The sequence below is a fragment of the Sus scrofa genome, chromosome 12, assembly GCF_000003025.6.
Source record: "Sus scrofa isolate TJ Tabasco breed Duroc chromosome 12, Sscrofa11.1, whole genome shotgun sequence".
Lineage (NCBI taxonomy): Eukaryota > Metazoa > Chordata > Mammalia > Artiodactyla > Suidae > Sus > Sus scrofa.
In genome coordinates this window covers 3,785,867-3,807,340 of record NC_010454.4, presented here as the reverse complement: position 1 = coordinate 3,807,340, position 21,474 = coordinate 3,785,867, and the positions used below count along the sequence as shown (strand labels likewise).

Here is a 21,474-nt window from a genome sequence, read left to right as displayed (position 1 = left end):
AGGTTCCCAGGCTAGGGGTCGAATCGGAGCTGTAGCCGCTGGCCTACACCACAGCCACAGCAACTCGGGATCCGAGCCGCGTCTGCAACCTACCCCAGAGCTCACGGCAACGCCGGATCCTTAACCCACTGAGCAAGGCTAGGAATCGAACCCACAACCTCATGGTTCCTAGTCGGATTCGTTAACCACTGCGCCACGACGGGAACTCCATCACTGCGTTTTCCAGCAAGTCAAAATCACAGAGCTCTTATGATCCGCTCTTTTAAGACCGTTACATCTGTACCTGCCGCTGTAGAGACCGTCGGGAGGGCTAACATTCATGTGACCTAAACGTGGAGTCTCGTGTCGCTGGGAGGGAACCAGACGGTGGACCATCCTATTTCGTCTTTTACCGCAGAGCTGCCTTACTGCCAATTCGTTAGGTCGTGAGAACCTTTGCCGTGCAGATGCCCAGGGCAAAGGTGTACATGGCAGAGATGCTGATCGCAAAGGTACCTAGCGCAGGTCTGGATGAGGCGGCCTCTGAGCTCGAAGGTGGGCAGGCCTGAGAGCGCCTCCAGCCACGGGCCAGGATCAGGCCAGCTCACGGGAGGCTGGTCCTCTCTGAGCCTGGCTTGTCCCCATCCTGGGAGGAAATCCTCCGCTCAGGTGCGTCCTCAGGGCTCACCGCGTTCCCCCAGGAGGGGGAGCGGCTGCCACGCTGCAGCGTGCAAGCGGAGCGTGACGGCTTCGTTCGGCAAGTTTCTGGTCTCCTGCCGAGGGCCAGGCCGATGTGCAGGAATGACCGAGACCAAACCGCTGAATCTAGATGTTGAATCCAGTGTCAGCCCCGCAACCCGTGTTCCAAACGCTGTGCTTCCTGCTCGTGTTCCCATTTCAGTTTATTTCTATAGTAATATTCTGGGCACAAAGAATCTAAACCCAAGAGGCAGACATTTTCCCCAGAAGCAGCTTCTTTTTTTTTTTAGGGCCACACTCGTGGCGTATGGAGGTTCCCAGGCTAGGGGTGGAATCGGAGCTGCAGCCACCGGCCACAAGCCACAACAATGCCAGATGCAAGCCGTGTCTGCGACCTACACCACAGCTCACAGCAACGCCAGGCCCCTAACCCACTGCGTGAGGCCAGGGATCGAACCCATGTCCTCATGGATACCTCGTGCATTTCCGCTGAGCCACCATGGGAACTCCTGGGGATTTTCCATTTCTGGGTATTTCACATGAATGGAATCATACAATATGGGGCCTCTTGTGTCTGACGTATTTTACTCAGCATAATTTCATCCGTATTGTAGCAGGTGTAGGTGCTTCGTTTCTTTTTTACGGTCAAATAGTGTTCCATTGTGTGGCTGGACCATGTTTTGTTGATCCATAATCCATGGATGGACACCTGGGCTGTTTCTACCTTCTGGTTGTTGTGACTAGGGCTGCTGTGAACAGGTGTGAGTTTCTGCTAGAGCCCGTTTTCAGTTCTTTGGGTGTATATCTAGGAGTGGATTATTGGGTCATATGGTAATTCTTTAATTTTTTGAAGAATTGCCAAACCTGCATTTTCTTTTTTTTTTTTTTTTTTTTGGCTCCACCTGCAGCATGGAGAAGTTCCCAGGCCAGGAGTTCCTACTGTGGCTCAGCAGGTTAAGAACCCAACTAGTATCCATGAGGAGGCAGGTTCAATCCCTGGCCTTGCTTGGTGGGTTAAGGATCCAGTGTTGCCACACGCGCAGATGTGGCTCGGATCTGGCATGGCTGTGGCTATGGCCTAGGCCTGCGGCTGCAGCTCTGATTTGATTCTTAGCCCAGGAATTTCCATATGGCGCAATTGCGGCTGTGGGGAAAAAAAAAAAAAGGAGTTCCCAAGCCAGGGATCGAACCCAAGCCACAGCAGCCCCCTGAGCCACAGCAGGGACAATGCTGGCTCCTTAACCCACTGAGCGACCAGGGAACTCTAAGCATTTCTTTCTCCAGCATTTTCTTTTCTTTTTTTCTTTTTCTTTTTTGTCTTTTTGCCTTTTCTAGGGCCGCTCCTCACAGCATATGGAGGTTCCCAGGCTAGGGGTCTAACCGGAACAGTAGCCACTGGCCTATACCAGGGCCACAGCAACGCTGGATTCGAGCCACATCTGCAACCTACACCACAGCTCACGGCAACGCCGGATTCTTAACCCACTGAGCAAGGCCAGGGATCGAACCCACAACCTCATGGTTCCTAGTCAGATTTGTTAACCACTGGGCCATGACGGGAACTCCAGCATTTTCCTAAGGTACTTGATCAATATTGGTTTCCTTCCTCCTTGGACTGTTTCACCCTCCAGCAGTCAGCTTGCTAACCGAGACGGCCCACAAAGTCCTGGAGGTTGTCCCCAGAGGCCGCCAAGTACTCATAAGGCACCACTCGCCGGGGGTACAACCGTCCATCAGCTCCTCTCTCTGGGGCGGTGGGGCCACTGAGATCACCAAGAAGGGGGTGGGGACCTACGGCCCAGCCTCCAACACCATCGGGGTCACACCTGCAGGCCAGCCCCCCTCACCTACGCCTGCCGGACAGCCTCCACCTGGGGTACACAGGGCGCACCGCGCACCGAGCACCCAGCTGCAGTTGCAGGGAAGCTGTGGGGCATGGAGTGCCCTGGGCGCGGCAGGGACCCCTGCAGCGCAGGGTCTGGAAGATAAATGGAGACTCCTGGGGTGGGACTCAGGGTGAGGGCTAGAGGGACGGAGGCAGGAGGGAGGAGATGGGACAAGTTGCCTGCCTTCAGGGGCCACTCTCCGTCCCTCAGGGCCTGGTCACAGGCCGGGGTAGGTCCTGAAGGCAGAGTGAGAAACAGCCGGAGGGCGGCAGTGACCGGGCCCTGGGCCCCATTTGTTGAGCCGTGACCTCAAGCTGGTAGAGAAGGCTGTGTTTGTGCCATGTCTAGTTTAATCCTCACGGCGGCACGAGAGTAAGGTTTGCAGTGGACACTACAACTCTTGGAGATGAACAGTGTCGCCTCAGGCCATCCGGCTAGCAAATGGCAAAGGATGGCTTCACGCCTCCCTCTCTTGAGCTCCGAACTGGTACCCCCCCTTTGCTATTGGATCTGACCCAGGCTTCCGTCCTGGTGGGAGGCCTGGGGTGCGAAGCAGAGGGCACGGCTCGCCAGCGGCAGGGCTGAGACCCCCACCACCCTCAGGCAGGGAGAGCCCAGGGGCTGGTGCACCACCCGGGAGGTTTACCGGCTACAGAGCCTTGGGCAAGTCACAGCCTCCCTGGGCCTCAGGTTGCGTTAATCACAGCCCTCCCCCAGGAGGGGAAAGAATCCAGGGGGAGCTTTTAGTAGGGGGGCGACTACGGGAAGACAGGTGACGGCTGTTACTCAGAGGTAAGGCTGTTGACAGCACTAGGCTGATGGCGCTGGGGAAATTCGAGAATCTAGAATCTTCTGAGTTCTTTTTTGTTGTTGTTCTCTTTTTAATCAAGACCATGTCCATGGCACATGGAAGTGCCAGGGCCAGGGGTTAAGCCCGAACCACAGCAGCAAGCTGAGCCACAGCAGTGACACCACCAGATCCTTAACCTGCTGTCAGGGAACTCCTACGTGGCAGCTCATATCCTAAAGGAGCATGTATTCCAGTAAAAAAAAAAGTCAAGATTGAAAGACTATAAATAGTGTTGCCAGATACATAAGGTTCAGGACATACTCATACTAAATTTTATTCAGGGTTAATCTGAAATTCAAATTAACTTGGTGTCCTGTATGTTGAGCTGCAAAGTCCAGCAATCCAGAATATACTACACGAGAATAAAACCCAAGGTGAAATTGCACGGCATATATACACTGCAAGGATGGTTTAACTTCTTGGGTGGTTAAAAGATCGGAGGGTAGCAGCTCAGACACAAGACGGAGGGAGTAATCCAGAAGGCTGCCTGGAGGAAGCAGCAGTCAGGCCTCTAGGCTCGTGGGGCTGTGCAGTGAGGGGATCTGCTCGGGAGAGGGGGTTAAAGTCTCCCTGTCGCACCTGCCAGAGCCCGTGTCCCAGCTGCTGGTTAACTTCATCCTGCTGGACGGAGGCCCGTCGGGCCCTTGGGTGAAGGTGTCGTGCTGGGCATCCTCGGGCAGCCCACCCATCACCTACAGTCTTGTCGGGAGGGACAGTGGCACCTACATGAAGCAGACACAGAACTACAAGGAAGCTGCCAACTTCTCCTTCCCGCTCACCCAGACGTCGTGCTGGCTCAGGTGCCAGGCTGCAAACAACATCAGCGCCCAGCACAGTGCCCTCACACTGGTGCCCCCAGGTGAGCAGACCCCTAGGATTCCAGAGGGACAGCTGGCACTTCTAGGGAAGTCAGTGGGAGGTGCCAAGAGCAGGGAAGGGCGTCCTGAAGCCGCCACACCTCCCCTGGCCGGGCCTAAAGGAAGTCCGGCCCAGCCACCCTGCCTCCCTCACAGGAAAGCTGCCCGAGGGACCCACCTTCGTGCTGGCCGTCTCCACAGTAGCTGTCCTCTCCACGGTAGCTGTCATTTCGGGGAGGCTGAGCAGGGCCAGGCACCTCAGGTAGGAGATGGGTGCTGGAGGTGGGGGAGGATGGAGCTGCTGGTGGGTCCTGGGGCTGGGCTGCCACTGTAACCAAGCGGGACCCTCTGGGGCCTTCCTGGGACAGACCCCTCCCTCAGATCCCCTGCTGTCCCTTATCTCTGAAGTGCCCAGAAAAATAGTACCTCACGCGTCTTTCCTGAAGTTTTCCAGATGCCAGACACCCCCACCAGGTGGAAGAAATTAATTTCTTGATGATCTTGAGAACGCGGCCCCCAGACCTCCTGGCTCCTCAGGGCTGACCACATTAACGGCCCTGTCACCTCGCCGGCCACCAGTCGGAGACCTGAGCGGGAGCTGGGCACAGACACCTGCAACCCCCAGCTGGCCTTGAAAAATGCCTTGCGGAAGCTCCTTGGGGGGTTCAGGCGCTGGGGGGGGAGAGCCTGAGCCCGGCCCTGCAATAACCCTTCCTCTGTTCCAAACCACCACGTTTTGGCTTGATTTCACCTCCCGGCGCCTTGGGCGCAGGAACATGCGCTCGGTAACCCCACCAGGGCAACGAAAGGGCCGCATGGCTCATGTCTGACTTGCAAAAGCTTATGGAGGGGCCTGGCAGGTGCCAGGTGCCTGCAGAGCACATCAGTGGCTCTCTCTGCCCCTGACCAAGCTCCAGCTGCCCTGCAGTGGGGCCAGCCGGCTTCGGGGTGGGGCGCTGTCCATGTTCCCTGTTGGTCTGAGGAGGGTGGGGCCTCTGCCCCCCGTGGGACGCCGTCCATCCATCTTTCCCAGCTGCCGATCTCCTGGGGCCCCCTCTTCAAGGGCCATTACTTCCCAGACTTAGAAAGTGGCCAAGGCCTTTGTGCAGTGCAAGCTGGGGCTCGGCAGGCCTGTGTGCTCCACCTGCCTGGCCTTTGGCGCCTCCGCCTTCTGAACATCTTGTGCCCCCCCCACCCGCCCCCGAGACACTGCTTTCTCCTGGTCCTCCTTCCTGCTCCCTGGGTTACCAAAGCTGTCGCCCCAGAATCATACCCTTGGCCTTCCCTCAAATAGAAACCAATCGCTCTTATCTAAGTTTCAGGAGGGAAAAAAGAACCATTTAGAACCAACAAGGCCAAGATGGTGGAGGATCTGACTTCCAGCCGGCCCAGCGCCTCGTCGTCCCCTCACTGGAATACATCAGCATCCTAAATGACCCACCCACCAGATGGTTGCCATGGCAACAACCGGGCAACCCATGCCAGGACTGAGGAGAGCTGCCTCTGTTCCAGGTCCAAACCACACCCCTGTTCAGGGGTAAGAGGCGTGCATATTCCTCCTCCCCTTTCCAGATCCCACCCTCCTCCTCCTCCATGTTTGGCGTCTTCACCTGAATTGGCTGAGAAATTGATGTGTGACCTAGGTTCCCGTCTGGCCATTCTAGGGCCATCGACGGACGCTTGTGCGGTGCCAGTCTCAGCCTTGGTTTCGTTCCTGGCTGCTCGAATCTGATTGGAAAGAGACTCTCCCTAGCGGAGACAGGGATTCTTGGCCCAGGCTGGGACCCTGATGCTGGTCTGCCGACTGGGTAACTCCTGGCCGGCCTCCTCAGTGGGCTCTGTCCCCGTGTCTGTCCCTAGCACTCCCCTTGGCTCCGGCCTTGGCTCCGGCCTCTTCCTCCCAGGTCCCGGTCCTCTCCAGAGGCCAGGCTTGGGGGTGAGCCAGGCCACTCTCTGAACCTGTTTCCCTTCCATGACACGGGGGCTGGAGACCAGAAGCCAGTGCCCGTCCTCCAGGTGATTCAGTGCCATCCTTTATTCCATGGGGTGACTGAGCCCCATGCCTCTTTTTGCCTGGGGCGCTGATGCATTTGGCACCATAGGATTTCTGGAGGCCTGGGGAGGCAGTGGTTGGGAGACATGCTGCCCTAACCTGGAGTTCGACTCCTCCGTCACCGAGGTTGGAACCAGAAGACACAGGCTGGTCTCAGCCCCCAGGAGAGGCCCAGTCCTTGCCCCGACAGGAGACACCGTTTGAATGAAGAAAAAGCCCACCAGGCTGGATTCTTGGGGTGCTGCTTTTCAGCAAACACACATGGTATTAGTTTGAGGCGTGGGATGGGGTGAGGGCTGGAGGGGGAAGAGGCGGGCCTCAGGAAGCAGGGGGCTCTGTGAGTAGCTGTTTGTCACAGTCCATCCAGGTCTGGAAAGAGGGTGGGGTAGAATGGAAAGCCTAGTGGCACCCACCCACCAAAGGCACTGCCTCCTCCCCCACCCGCTCCCCTCTTCCCTGGAGGCGCCCCATCAACTGGTGACCCAGTCCTTGGCTCCAGCACTCACCTCTCACTGTCTGGCTCCACTGGAGGATTCTGGGCCCTACCTGGCTGGCACCCCCTCATTAATCCTTACCTGCAACTAGGATGCCTGGAATTCCTCGCTGCTGAGTCAGCCTGAGGCCCCTGGAGAACCACCCCCTATCCCCCACCCCGACACTACCCACATAAACACACAAAAACCTTCCTGGGTTCAGACACGCGGAACTATTTCCGGAAAGAACTGGGTTAAACTCTGCCCCCTGCCTGTCACCTTGGGAACTTCGTTTCTGTCTCCAGGCCCTTTAGGAGTTTGGAAGTCTGAAGTCACACAGCCCTGCACGCAGCCTTGCGGCCCAGCCCTGCCTAGGAAGGATGGGGAGGGGCGGTGGGCTTGACCCCATCCAAGGCTTAGCTCCAGAGAGGAGAAAGGAGTGACAGGCCGGGCAGGGAGGGGTCCAGGCCGTGGCCTGGGGTTTGAGTAGGATGGGGAAGGAGTAGGGAGAAGTGTGCGGGAGACGGGGTTTGGGGCAGGTGGGACCCGCGGCTCAGGCGGGGCTTCCTGGAGGAGGAGGGGGCTGGAGCGCAGGGGCAAAGGTTGGATGGAGCAGAGGGGCGGGCCCTCCTTGCGACCCTCTCTTCCCCGGGATTCTCTAGCTCCCTTCCTGTCGCGCCGCAGGCCAGAATAGCGGGGGGACGAAACCCCGGCCGAGAGGTGGGCTGGACTACGAGCCCGCGGCCGCCGGACGGGCGTCGGCCGCTAGAAGCCCAGGCTGGGCCCTCGGGGTACCCGGGCCGCCCCTGGACCGCCGACCGCTGCGCGCTGCACTTTGCCCTCGGTCCCTGGGGAGGCGCTGGCCACGCCCCTGGGGAGGAGCCGGGCCGGGGGCGGGGCGGCCGGCTGGCTCCTCGGCGGTTCGGGGCGGTGGCAGCGGCGGCGGCGGCGCGGCGACGGCGACATGGAGAGCGGGGCCTATGGCGCGGCCAAGGCGGGTGGCTCCTTCGACCTGCTGCGCTTCCTGACGCAGCCGCAGGTGGTGGTGCGCGCCGTGTGCCTGGTGAGCCGGGGTTCGGGGCCGCGGGGACCCGACTTCATCGCCAGGCCCGGGGGAGGGGCTGCCGCGAGCCTTCGAGCGCGACAGGTGGTGGCAGCTGAGGCCTGGGGGTGGAGGCGGCGCGCGTGGGGAGGGAGAACGAGGCCCGGGACCCTCCACCCCCTCACCGCCGGCCCCCTAGCCTGGAGTTCCGCCCTCCCCGCCAGGGTCCCACCGCCCCCACGTCTGGGCCCCGGCGCGGGGTGGCCAGGAGGCCCGCGGCGAGCAGGCCCGTCGCCCTGCTGGCGGTGGGAGGAGTTTGGGACTGCTCCAGGACAGGTGGCCGGCACGCTGCTGCTCCCCGTTTGGGGGAATTCATCAGGAAGGGGCTTTCTGAAGCCACGTGGGGTGCGGGGGCGGGGGAGCGGTTGCAGCCTGGTGCCCTGAAATAGGGTCGGTCTTCCACTCGAGAGCAGCCCATGGGTCTGCTTCCCCACCCGAGATCAGGTGACTCCAGGATGTTCCCCTTCCTGTGTCGGCTGGGCCAGTGCTCAGGCAACAGGTTAACCGGGGGCTGGGGAGGGGGGTGAGGGGCTGGTGGGCGGTCCCATGCTCTTGGATAACCCGAACCCAAAGCTGGGCAAGGTGTTGGCCAGTGGGCAGGCAGAGGGCTGGTGTGCAGTGCCCACACCACACCTGCCTGGGACTGGAGCCTGTGCTCCCAGTGACACCCTCACCCCCGCCCTGCCTGACTGTGGGGTCTGACCCCAGGAGCGGATGCCCCGGTTTCGGGATGGCAGTGCCAGGAGTCAGGCTGGCACACTCCTCCCAGCATCCAGAGTTCCGGCTTCATCCCCAGCTGGGGGTGGGGCATGTGACTGCCAGCTCCAGAGCCTATTGAGACGGCCTTGTGCAGGCAAGCAGGGCAGGCGGGGGAGAGGCCTGGGCCTGTCCCAGAGGGAGCCGGTGTCCACACGGTCCTGCATCCTCCGACATAAAGCAGGTTGGGTGATGGCCTTTAACTCTGGGGAGGAGACAGTCGAGGTGAGGCCGTTCCCAAGGGCCGGGAGCCCCTCTCAGAGTTCTGGCGGGTGTGTTCCCTCAGGCCCCGCCCAGTACCTCCAGGGGTGTCCGTAGGCCTGCGGGGCAGACCAGCCTGAGGTGTGTCCTGTGTGGGTGGGACGCCAAGAGCGAGAAGCCACCTGGGGTTCCCTGGGAGGACAGGGGCCAGGATGCCAAAGCAGCCAGATTCCCGGTAGGAAAAGAGCTGGCCAAACTGGGGAGGCCAGCCTGGAGCCAGGAAGAGTCAGAGGGGGGCTCTAGGAGGTGGGGGTCTGGGGACACAGCTCAGCTCCGAGGGTGCTGGCATGGCTTTCCTGAGGCGAGAGGAGCGTTTGGGCAGAGGTGACTCAGGCGGGTGATCAGGGGTGAGACTCGGGCTTTGGCTTCTATGGCTTTGTGACACATCCTGTTTAGACCTCTCTGAAAGTGGGAGTGGGCCCGGGGGGGCGCATCACGCTTCATGCTCACTAAGCGCCTAACCACCCTAACCCAGCCCCCAAGGCAGAGGGCTGGGTGGGGCAGTCCCCGCCCAGGAGATCCCCGGCCACTCCGCACTGTCCCCGCTCCAGGCTTCGGTTTCTATGACTTCGTGACACATGCTGTTTAGAACTCAGTGAGAGCGGGAGTGGGCCTGGGTGGGCGCATCGCCCTTAGTCCGGCCATGCCCTTGGTGACAGGTGTCCGGAGATAGCCGGGGAGAAGGGAGAGACAGCACCAGCAAGCAGCTCCCCAAGTCCAGGACGGGCTGCGACGCTGACCTCCAGCAGGAGCTCAGAGGCCAGTGTCCTCTGCTCTCCACGAGGGGTTTGGCCCTCAGCCCTGCCCCCGCCTGCCCCTCAGGTCTTGGCCTTGATCGTGTTCTCCTGCATCTTCGGGGAGGGCTACAGCAACAGCCACAAGTCCGGAGAGCAGTACTGCGTGTTCAACTGCAACGACGACGCCTGCCGCTATGGCAGCGCCATCGGGGTGCTGGCCTTCCTGGGCTCCGCCTTCTTCTTCGTGGTGGACATCTATTTCCCCCAGATCAGCAACGCCACTGACCGCAAGTACCTGGTCATCGGTGACCTGCTCTTCTCAGGTACCTGCTGGTAGCATCCGTTTGATCTTGGGGTGCAGGGGAGCAGCCGTGTTCCCGAAAGCTCTAGGGCACCGTGACTGTGGGGCTTGGGAGGTGTGGGGGCAGCCCCCGGGTCCCCAGACCTCTCCGGCAGATAGGCTGGCACACAGGGTTTCTGACCATCTGCCGAAACCCACTGGTGCTGAGTGGGGCTTGGAGCCGGGGCTCCTGGGGGGGCGTCCTGGGCCCCACTCTGCCTTCGGCATCAGCGCCTTTCATCCCTGGCGGCGTCTCCTTCCCAGGAGGCCCCTGCCCTCCTGCCTCCTCCGTGGAGCTAACCCTGCCCGGCCCCCGGCCCCCTCCCCAGCTCTCTGGACCTTCCTGTGGTTCGTTGGCTTCTGCTTCCTCACCAATCAGTGGGCAGCCACCAAGGTGGAAGATGTGCTGGTGGGAGCCGACTCGGCCCGAGCAGCCATCACCTTCAGCTTCTTTTCCGTCTTCTCGTGGGTACGTGGACCGCAGCGGGCTGGCCCGGCGTGTCTCTGTGCAGGGGTGGCGGGGGGCAGGAACCCAAACCCTGGGGCTCTCTGCAGGGCCTGCTGGCCTCCCTGGCCTACCAGCGCTACAAGGCCGGAGTGGATGACTTCATCCAGAACTACGTGGACCCCACTCCAGACCCCAGCACAGCCTACGCCTCCTACCCGGGCGTGCCCGCGGACAACTACCAGCAGCCGCCCTTCACCCAGAACGCCGAGACCTCCGAGGGCTACCAGCCACCCCCCGTGTACTGAGCTGCAGCTGAGGATGTGAAGGGGAGCAGGGGGCTGCTGGCCCCTCTTGTTTCCCCCCCACCCATGTGGTTGGAGCCCCTGCCTCCCCGCTGGTGCCCGAGGCCCACGGGCGTCACCCACTACTCCCTCAGGGCTGGTTTTAGCTGTGTGTAGCTAGATGACTCCTGCCGTTGCTCTTAGTGACCCCCAGCCCCGCCGGAGTGCCTGACCCGCTCTTCTGACAAGTGCCTTAGCTTTTCCCCAGCCCGCAGGAGCCGGGGCCCACGGCCTAGCCTGGGCTGCCGCAGTCACAGCCACTTGGGCTTCCCTGCCAAAGACGAGGCTGCGGGGCCTTCCCTGGGGCTCCCCTCCTCCTCACTCAGGTTCTTTTGCCCCCAGCCCCCAGCTCACTGCTGCTGAGTCTGCGCGCTCTTGGGTCTGGGGTCCCGACCCTGTGCCAGTGCCCAAGGGGGCCACCTTCCTGAGAGCCCAGGGGCAGGGCTGGTGCCCACCCTAGGGGCTGGGGCCGCACTTCCCTGCCTCTGCCCCCATCCCAGGGCCAGTGCCTGACAACACCCAGCTTTATGTAAATATCCTGCCACCGTTAGCTGTGGGCACCCCACAGCCCCCAGGCTGTGCTGAATGTATTACAAAGCCCTGGGGAAGACGCACAGCACCCCGACTGTTAGACTGATTTTGGATGGAATAAATATTTTTCTCATTCATAATCTCCATTGTTATCGGTGGGGCCTCTTCCCGGGGGAGGAGGAGGAGAAATCCCACTCTGAGCTACACCCTCTGGCTGCGGCCTTAGGAACCTCTATTTTTGTACAAAGCTGCGGCAGCCTGCCCCCCTCCCCCCGGGGTCCCATTCCTCACCCTGTCTTCCATCAGCATCTTAAAATAGCAACTGTGCTCAGCTCGTAAACAAGAGGAGCCTCCTGGGCCTCCTTGCCAGGGTCCTGCTGTGCCCCTGCTAGTGCTGGTACAGGGGGCATTTGGTGGCTGCCCCTCCCCAGTAGCCCTACCCTTCCCACCCCTCAGCAGAGTGAGTGGCAACCTTAGAGGGGTCCCCTACTTCCTGTGAACGGGGCTCAGCAGCTCTGCAGCCCATCCCAGACACGCAGGGAGGAGGCTTGGCCGCCGAGCCCACCCTGGGGACTGTGCCCGGCTCAGGCAGGGGGCCAGGGTCTTCCCTCTCCCTGCAGCTCTGGACGTGCCCCTTTGAGCACTGACGGAGCTGTCAGAAGTGGGCCCGGCCGTTTGAAGGTCCTGAGTGAAAACCAACAGGGTTTGGGAATCAGTCTGACCCTTGCACTGCACCTCTGGAACCTGGGACCAAGCAGAGCCAAGGGGGAGGGAGCAGCCGGGAGGATGGGGAGCCTGGCACCCCCTGCGGTGCAGCCTCGCCTCCACACAAGCCGCCCACAGCCCGGTTTTCCGAGGCACAGCAGAGCTGGGCTTCTTGGCTCCTGGACTGTCAAGTGTCTGTTCACAAACTCTGGCCTCGCAGCACGAGCTGGCAGCACGGACCAAAGCCTCATCTTTCCAGCCTGGGCCCCGGGCTCCATCTACCCTTCTTGTCTGGATGCCCAACCAGACAGAAGAGCCAGGAAAGCTTCTCTGGACACGCCTCATGGCCGTCTCTCAGCCAAAACCGGTTGCGGCGAAGAGACAGCGGAACTAGAAAAAGAACTGGAGAGAAATCCCCGCACCCGAATCACGTCAGCGCTCTCCGCGGCGAGGCCCGGGAAGCCCCAGGCGGTTTGAGAATGTGCTCTCACCACACAGTAACTTTTCCAGGTGGTTATTCATGGCAGAGAACTTGACAGAAGGCCACAGCCCTTCCCTAAAAGAGGAGCCCTGGGAGCTGAGCCCCGGAAGGGCTTGCAGGCCACAGGGAAGTGAGAGTGCCCCAGTCTGGCTGTCCTCAGAGGGGCTCAGTCTGTGTGCGCGAGAGGCTCGGTGCCAGCCAGAGGTGGGGGCTCGGGCTTCCCAGCAAGAACAGAAACTCGGCAGCCAAAGCCACAAAGGGGGAAGAGGCCAGCAGCACCCCTGTCAGCGGCTGTGGCTCCAGCCTCACCCCGGGGGAGCGGAGGGGACGTCTGCCGGGGCCAGACCCCTCGCCACGGAGCTGCCAGCTCCGGCCTGGGGCGGCCTGTGAGCAGCGGCCCAGCAGCGGGGACGGGAACTGAGAGAGGCCAGCGGGCGGCCCAGGAGGGAAGTGTGCCGAGCAGACCGCCGGCCTCGGCCGGAAGGGCGGGCAGCTCCTGGTGCTGGACAACCGCCCCCGCTTCCTCCTGGGGCGCAGGCGGCCTCCGGGGCTCAGCGGCGGGCCGGCGCCTCAGTTGGCCTGGCTGCACTGCAGGAGCTGATGGGGGCCGAACAGCCTCCTGACGCCCAGCGCCAGGCCGTTCTCTCTGTTCTCCTTGCTGTCCAGCCCGATGGGCAGCCCTGTCTTCTTGAAGTAGCAGAGGCGGCACACGGAGTGGTACTTGTCCGCTCCTCCGATCACCTCGACCTGGACACGGGACACCAGGTGCCTGGACTGAGGGGGGCGCGGCGGCCCCCGCCCCGCCCGCCCGCGCCCCCGGGAGAAGGCAGGGCAGCTACCTCTTTCTCCACGCCCAGCCTCTTGGTGTAGGCGGCCTCCCGGAAGCACTCCATGCACACGGCCGTCAGCTTCACCACGCTCTCGGCCAGGGGCACCAGGTTCAAGATGCTCCCGAAAGCCTGCGGTCCCACCAGAGACGGGCGCTCTCAGCTCGCCCTTTCCCGGAAAGGCTGCCTCCCAGCACGGAAGCCAGGGACCGAGGCCCTGCCCTGGCCTTCCCCAGAGCCCGGCGCCTGCAGCCGGCGGACCCGGTCCGCGGCCCCAGGAGCCCGTCTCTGCACGGCCCCGGCCCCCCGCCTCCCGGGTCCCAGGCCCGGACGCCTTACCTTCCTCTGGAAGGTCCCGTCCAAGGCGGCCACAATCACGGTCTTGCCTTCGTTGGCCATGGTCTCGCTGAACTCCACGATGTCAGGGAACTGGGGGCGGGAGAGGGGGTGAGGACAGCTCCCGCCTGGGCAGCAGCTTCCGGGAGCCACAGAGAAGGTGCTGCCGGACCCGACAGCTCCGGGCACCCAGTCGGCGGGGAGCGCGAGACCTGGGCAGCCCCAGCCCCTTGCCCGGCGCACAGCTGCATGTCCCCAGCAGACCCAGGCCCCCCTCCAGGTCAAGAACCCGGACCTGTCACCAGGGTGACGCAGCCCGGCTAGAAAGGCGGTCTGCCACTGCAGTGTCAACAGCTTGGACCAGAGGCTGCCTTGGGCTTGAACCATGGTCACCCGTTAGCTGTGACCTGGGCAATGACTTCAGATTCCCGAGCCTGGAAAAGACAGGGAGGGCTTTGGGGGGGGTTAAGGATTAAAGACCCTCAAATAATTTATTCTCTTTGGCTGAGAGGTAGGCTGTGTGCCTGCCACTTAAAACCCAACAAAAAACAATGTGCCATGCGATGCCTTGAGAAGGGGTGGCAGTTCCACGGTCCCGGCACACCCTTCTAAATGCAGGGTCTGCAGCAGGCCGCTTAGTTGGTGACTCAAATTTCATTTCAAGTGGCCCAGGGTGAGGCTGCTTAAAACCCTTTGGTGGATTTTCACTGGTCATCATCTGTCGAGACGGACCTGTGGGTTGGGTGAAGTGGGGATTATTCTTGCCTAGAGGGTCTTTCTCCAAGCCACCCAGGCCTCACTCAGCCGGATGTTCGAGAAGTTACCAAGACAGGACCAGGAGAGGCGTTAGAAACCCCTCTATGCAGCGGGATCCACTGAAGCCAGAGCTGACCGCCCCCTGGCAGGGCTGGAGGGGCCTGAGCTCTGGAACGGCCGCCCCCACCCAGAGGCTCCAGCTGACCCTGCCCCAGGCGGTTCTTTTTCTCTGAAGGACTCGGGTCACAGAAATGCAGCCCCCACCTACAAGGAGCTGTCAGTAAGTGCCCCCCGACCAGCTGTCACAAAACTGTTTCCAGACATTGCCAGATACCCACTGCGGCGGGGGTGGGAGAGGAACGAATCCCCTGCACTCCCCCTCCCTGCTGAGGCCTCGTCAAGAGGCAGGTCCTTCCACACCAGGGTCTGGGGACCTCGGAGGGTCCTTGGCTTCACCTGTGGTCAGAGCACTCAGCTCTTCCACCCGGACTTTGTCCCCTGTTCACACGCCCCCCTCCCCAACACCGACCCTGGGCCCCCAGCAGGGGTTCCTGGGTGATCGAAGGTAAGGACAGAGCTGCCTGGGTTTTCTGCAAAATCTCAAGATGCCCACGGGTAACCATGTTGCTGGCGTTGGATTTTATTGCCATTCATTTTTAGGTTACATTTTGGGTTGAGTTGTGTCCCTCTCACACCTCAAATCCATGTTGAAACCCTAATCCCCAGCACCCGAGTGCGACCTTATTTGGAGAGGGTCTTTGCAGAGGCCATCCAGTTAAAGCAGGTCAGGAAAGTGGGCCCTAATCCAGGAGTTCCCGCTGTGGCTCAGTGGAAATGAATCTGACTAGTATCCATGAGGATGCAGGTTCGATCCCCGGCCTCGCTTAGTGGGTTACAGCTCCGGCATTGCCATGAGCTGTAGTCTAGGTCACAGATGCGGCTTGGATCTGGTGTGGCTGTGGCTGTGGGGGAGGCGGGCAGCTGCAGCTCCGATTCGACCCCTAGCCTGGGAACCTCCATATGCTGCTTAGACAGACAGAAGCACAAAGGAAAGACGTAAAGACACAGCAGATGCCACCTGCACGCCAAGGGGACAGGCCTGGAACAGATTCTCCCTCCCAGCCTCCAGGGCATCCACCCTGATCTGGGGCTCCCAGCCTCCAGCGCCTGGGAAATGAACGTCTGTGGTTAAAGTGCCCGGCCTGTGGTGGTGTGAGCAGCGGCCACAGGACCCTGGGACAGGTTACCCTTCAAGCGGAACTTCAAGGGGCTTGGTAACTGTAGGGTTTTCTCCGTAGACGAAGGATGATGGCCACGCGGGGTCCAGGCAGAAAAGTAACAGGAGGGGTTCTTGATGGTGACAAGTCTGCCACTTGGCTGACCTTCCGAGAGCCACTGCCTGAGTTCGGTCTGATGGGGCAAGAGGACCGAGGGGGGAGACCAGGAAGCCGAGAAGCAGCTTCGCCCTCTGTCACCATTTTGCCCAGGGCTGTTGGCCTCGTGACGGCCCTGCCCAGGTAGAGACCCCGCTTCCTGGCAGCCAGGCCAGCGTCGAAGGCACAAAGGCCACCAGGGCCAGGAACGAGGGAGGTGACAAAGCCAAACAGAGAGACACATTCAACCACAAATGGTAAAGACTAAATGAGATGCACAGACCAAATCCTGAGACAAATAAACAGGGAAGAAATTGCTCGAGATATTTACGAGGTGGCACCGGTTATTCCACGTCCCCTAGAGGAAAGATAAACCGCGAGGAGGCAAATGACAAAGGGAGAAATACGTGGAAAGATGTCAGCCGCCCAGCAGCGAAAGAGAAAGGCAGGCACAGAACAGGCCGTGAGCGCGCTCGCCGGCGCCCCCTGCCGGCGGCTGGGGATTCGCGCAAAGCGCCGCCCCGCGCCCTCGGCCCGCACAGGAGCCGCCCGCCTGGGGTCCACGTGGGGCGGCGTGGCTGAAGCCAGCGGCGCGCTCCCGCCTGGGAAGCTTCACGCCACGCTCCTGGCCTCGTCTGACCGTCCCCATAGAGCGTCATCCGTACCTTAGCTCTACCTCTCATGCTGCCTTTTCCCCCAGCTGCCACTGCTCCCCCCACCCCTGCCCCGACCTGTGACGAGTTAACTAGAATCTAAGTGCAAGGGCGAGACCCTGGCTGGATCCCAGCCCCTAGAGCACCGCCATCCGGCACAAGCTCAGAAACTCTCATCGAATGCATGACCTCAGCCCCCGACCAGCCAGTCCACTTAGTGGATAAACCCCAGTACACCGGACGATGGCCCCGGATGTCCACACACACGCCCATCAGTGTCACACCCAAAGGCCACCTCGTGTGAGACACAGTGTGTTCGTGAGGACAGCTATTTGTTGACGTGGAAAAATGATCACAACATGTGACGGGCGCCTGACCTGTGGCTATATGTATGTTCTATGTATATGCAGGAAGACCAGAAGGGCGTAGACCCACATGGTAAGTGCTTTCTGTCTATTTTTCTGGGCACCGAAAGAGAAGGGCAGTGTGGCAGCAGGAGCCGGCCTGTGCTCACAGCTGGGCCTCAGTGTCGCCTTGTTGAACAGAATTAATCTCGCGGAACACGAGTTTCCGGCAAGGCCACAGCAGGAGGCTGGTGATGTTTCTGCGGCAGGTTTAATATACACTGGTTATGGGAGCTTTGACTTGATGGCCAGAGAGGGAGCAGACACAGAAACGGAACAGGGAGTTACCCTTGTGGCTCAGCGGTGACACAGGTTCAATCCCTGGCCTCGCTCAGTGGGTTAAGGATCTGGCATTGCCGTGAGCTGTGGTGTGGGTCCCAGACGCGGGTCGGATCCCGTGTGGCTGTGGCTGTGGTGTAGGCCGGCAGCCACAGCTCCCATTCGACCCCTAGCCTGGGAAAGAAACTCCATATGCCTCGGGTGCATCCACCCTCCGAAAAAAGAAAAGAAACGGAGAACAGAACTGTGGGGCAGGTGGCCCGCCAGCTCCAGACCCAGGGCACTTGGCTGTCAACCAAGGAGGAGTCAGAAGAGGAAGGTCCCTCCAGGTATCTGGCTCAGCCCTGGGAAAACCCTTGGCATCCGCTCAGGGAGCCACCCTGAGCACTGGGTCTGAAGGGAGAGCCTCCCCCAAGCTCCCACTCCTTGTTCTGCGCGCCACACCCCAAAAGCTGACCCAAGGTCCCCCGAACCCTCCTGAGCCAGAGTCCAGAAAGGAAAGGGGAGAGCTGTGCCCCCCCCCCCCACCCGGAGCTCCCCTCCTCCTGCAGTCCCTCCGCCGTACAGCCGCAAGAAGACATAAATGGATGTGCAGGTGACGAGCAGGTAGGACACAGCTGTGCTCGGAGGCCGGCTGGTCATCTCGAGGGTCAGAAATGGAAGCGACACAGCGAGCTGGGCGAGCAGGCCCGGGCGGCTAGGAGCCCCCACAGGGGACGCGCTGAAAGATACACCCCGCCTGGTCAGCAGACCCTCAGGCTCCAGGGGAGCAGAGCATGGGGCTGTGACGGCCCCAGGCCAGGGTCTGGACCGTCCCTGTGCACTGATGACTTGGAATAAACTTGCTCCCTGATAAGCAAATTTGGGTCTATTTGTCATGGGAGCTCCCGCCAGCGAGTGGAGGTTGGGGCGACTACAACACGGCCCCAGGGCTGAAGTAAACCCCCTTGGCCATGAGTTTTAGTCTCCTTCGTTCAAGACGCATTTGCAGAAACAAAATAGTTCCCAGAGAGAATGGAGACCACGAAAGACAACCCTCAAACTCGGCTAGAAACGCATTCCTGAAGAGACTTTTTTTTTTTTTTTTGCTTTTTCTAGGGCTGCACCTGCAGCACATGGAGGTTCCCGGGCTAGGGGTCCAATCGGAGCTACAGTTGCCAACCTACACCACAGCTCACAGCAACGCCAGATCCTTGACCCACTGAGTGAGGCCAGGGATCGAACCCACAACCTCATGGTTCCTAGTCGGATTCGTTTCTGCTGCGCCATGACGGGAACTCCCAGCAAGAGTACATGGTTAACTAAGCCACACCTGGGGTGGGGGTGGGGGGGCCGGGGATGCACCGCCTGAGAGTGGATAGGCGGGCCGGGTCCCCCTCACCCCAGGAAAGTGAGGTCAGGTCCCGAGCAGCCTCTCATGAGCGAGAAGGGGAAATAATGGCCACTGGCATTTGCTATTTCCATTTGCATTTCCTGAAACTAGGAAACAAAATAAAGCCACTTTCATATTAAGACGAAGAGAACGTCCCACTGACTTGTCCTGGCTGCAGGAACTACTACAGGGTGTGTTTCAGCAGAAGGAAAAGTGAACCCATAAGGAACAAGCAAGAAGCAACAACAAGCCAAAGAGAACCAGACCCTCCCTAAATACCAGTGTTGAGAAATCCAAAAAAAAAAAATTTCTTGGCCGCACCCACAGCACAGATTAGTTCCTAGGCCAGAGATCAAATCCACGCCACAGCAGTGACAATGTCAGGTCCTTAACCTGCTGAGCCTCCAGGAGACTCCCAAGAAATCAAATGTTTTTGCTCACTTAAATTTTTTTTAAAAGATATAATAAATCCCACATGACAATAACACAGAAAGCAGTAAGGAGAATTCAAACCCTAGTGAAAGTAAGCTAACTTAGGAAAAGATCAGAAATGGGAAAAGGGACAGTCAGGGGTTCCTAGGAAGCGTGATGTCAGGACGCGTCAACTTACAAACTGCCCTTCGTCGATGCCTATGACAGACACGCCCAGGGCCTCCTGGGCCACGTCCCGGAGCACACAGGCTGGCAGGGCCTCCATGGTGTTCCTGGGGACACAAAGCCAGAGCGTGAGTGACGCAAGGGCGCCCAAGACCCGGAACCGCGGTCATGACCACCCCACCCTGCACCTGCAAAGCAGGCTGCCCAGGCCTGGAGACCTTAGCACCCAGGGAGAGGGGGCATCCGGGGAGAAGAGGAGGCTTTGTTTGGAAAACCAGTCATTCAATGCCACGACCTTGGACTGGAAAATAGCAACGGGAGTTCCCATGGTGGCGCAGTTGTTAACGAATCCGACTAGGAACCATGAGGTTGCAGGTTTGGTCCCTGCCCTTGCTCAGTGGGTTAAGGATCCGGCATTGCCGTGAGCTGTGGTGTAGGTCGCAGACACGGCTTGGGTCCTGCGCTGCTATGGCTCTGGCGTAGGCTGGTGGCTACAGCTCTGATTCAACCCCTAGCCTGGGAACCTCCATATGCCGCGGGAGTGGCCCAAGAAATGGCAAAAAGGACAAAAAAAAAAAAAAAAAGAAAAGAAAAGAAAGTAGCAACGCTCGACGCAGAGCTTAACTGGGACGCAAAGCTCTTCTCCACTCTACTTGTGTGTGTGTGTGTGTGTGTTGTGTGGCGGGGGCACAGACAAGGTGACTCCATCAGGTTCAGTGCCAGGGGCCCATGACGTTTTAGGGACCAACAAAATGTTTTAATTTCTTTAAAAACTCCAATTAAATATAACTCAGCCTGGAGGCCTCATCGTGGCTCAGCAGCAACAAACTCGACTAGTGTCCATGAGGACATGGGTTCGATCCCTGGCCTCATCCAGTGGGTTAGGGATCCTGCGTTGCTAACTAGCCACAGGACAGGGCTGTGACGGTATATTCCGGGCCGTGTGGATTTTCCCTGGGCTTCTCACAAAAGGTGTGGGGACAGAAGGGGCCGGGACTGACCGGTCATGCGTGGAGAAGTTGCTGCTGTAGCGCGTGTCTTTGGCGTATTTGATCACCAGGCACTTGTACTGGGCAATCTGGAAGCGGCGGACCCGTCTCATCAGCTCCGTACTGCAAGAGCAGGCGGCCGGTGAGGCCATAAGAGGGGTGAGGAGGACCCCATCCGCACAAGCCGGGCGCCCCACCACTTTCTGGGGGTGCACAGCCTGAGCCCCAGAAGGGTGGGAAGGACCAGCCAGAAGAGGATGGGCCGCAGGACCCGGGAGGGAGGGGCTTGGGAGGAGCTGGGCGGGGCGGGAAGTTCGGCTGTTCTGGGCGGGGAGGGTGACAAGAAAGGGCCCCAGGCCAGCTGGCAAGGGCTGGCCGGACCTCAAGCGGAGGAGAGGGGTCCAGCTTCCATTCCAAAGGAACCTCACCCCATAGCTTTCACCCAGTCTGAATGCACTTCGCAGAACCTTTTGGTGCAATGTGGGAAACGCTTTGTCTCGGGTCCGAGGGCCCACCCCGAGCCCCAGCCTCGTGGGCAAGGCACTGGAGCCAGAGCGTCCTCCGGGGCCGTATAGGAAGGGGCCAGGGGAATTACTGGGGGCTCATGGGCCCCCAGGGCTCCGAGACTGGGTCTACCACGCGCCCAGCGCGGTTCCCTCACGGGAAGGAGACGAGATGCAGGGCGCCCGGGGCCCGGCCCGCCTCAGAGCAGACTAGTGAGGGGCTAAAGGGCAAGCAGCTGTGAGCAGCTCCCGGAAGGAGCGCGGGCGGAACGACCCCAGGGGGAGGAGGGGCAGCCTGGGCGAGATCGCGGGGGTCGGGCAGCGGGGGCTGTCCCAGAGGGGGCTCCGAGGGGGGCAGCACGCTCGGGGCAGGCAGGGCGCCAGAGAAGGAGGACGGGGCCTCGGGGGTTGGAGGAGGAGGAGGAGGAGGGGGTCCCGTCCCAGCCCCGCCCCGTGAGGCCATTACCTTTTTCCCGAGAACATGGGTCCGAGAATCACCTAGGAAAGAAGGAGAGGTCACTTGAGGACGTGGTGCGCACAGACAGCCGGCCCGACACGATTATGACCCTGCGTCCGCCTCCACCCACACGCCCGCACCTGGATCTGCCCCCGGGTCTTGCTGGGGGAGCCGGGCAGTACGGTGGGCAAATTGATGCAACTCATGGCACCCTCAGAGAGATCGCGAACCGGAGACCCGCCGCCTCAACAGCCCCGCAGGTCCGCCCGCTTCCCGCGCAGCGCCCCCTTATCCCCGGCGCGCGAGCCAATCGGAAGCCGGTGCCCCCTGCCCGGAGCCAATCATCGTGCGGGCCCGGCGCGGGCGATTTGAACTCAGTCCGCCCCCTCGTGGAAGGACCAGGAACCCGCGCGCCGGCGCAGTACTTTC

At 60.6% G+C, this 21,474-nt stretch overlaps 3 protein-coding genes and 1 long non-coding RNA gene across 10 annotated transcripts in view; 2 read left to right on the top strand and 2 right to left on the bottom strand.

Annotated features, from left to right (window-relative positions):
• Positions 1–4,997, top strand: part of TMC8 (transmembrane channel like 8) — a 35,070-nt gene extending 30,073 nt beyond the window's left edge. For all 3 annotated transcript variants that reach the window (XM_021066550.1, XM_021066549.1, XM_021066548.1), the window contains 3 exons: positions 4,001–4,273; positions 4,428–4,533; positions 4,718–4,997. The gene's annotated coding sequence lies outside the window, so the exon portion shown is untranslated. The remainder of the gene's footprint in view (positions 1–4,000; positions 4,274–4,427; positions 4,534–4,717) is intronic.
• Positions 1,989–6,983, bottom strand: LOC110255960. 5 transcript variants are annotated; one of them, XR_002336959.1, is made up of 3 exons: positions 6,900–6,983; positions 4,450–4,547; positions 1,989–4,136 (listed from the first exon to the last, which is right to left on the bottom strand). It is a non-coding gene; the product is annotated as an uncharacterized LOC110255960 (long non-coding RNA). The 5 variants fall into 5 exon arrangements; XR_002336960.1 differs by having other exon boundaries at positions 4,450–4,599; positions 6,900–6,981; XR_002336958.1 differs by lacking the exon at positions 6,900–6,983 and adding an exon at positions 4,698–4,823.
• SYNGR2 (synaptogyrin 2) lies at positions 7,678–11,453 on the top strand. Its single transcript, XM_021066554.1, has 4 exons — positions 7,678–7,860; positions 9,739–9,976; positions 10,323–10,462; positions 10,549–11,453. The coding sequence occupies exons 1-4, from the start codon at positions 7,762–7,764 to the stop codon at positions 10,744–10,746; spliced, it is 675 nt and encodes a 224-aa protein (XP_020922213.1). The 5' UTR covers positions 7,678–7,761; the 3' UTR covers positions 10,747–11,453.
• Positions 12,517–21,344, bottom strand: TK1 (thymidine kinase 1). The gene is made up of 7 exons (XM_021066553.1): positions 21,186–21,344; positions 21,055–21,086; positions 20,098–20,208; positions 19,110–19,203; positions 13,666–13,755; positions 13,339–13,458; positions 12,517–13,246 (listed from the first exon to the last, which is right to left on the bottom strand). The coding sequence occupies exons 1-7, from the start codon at positions 21,249–21,251 to the stop codon at positions 13,070–13,072; spliced, it is 690 nt and encodes a 229-aa protein (XP_020922212.1). The 5' UTR covers positions 21,252–21,344; the 3' UTR covers positions 12,517–13,069.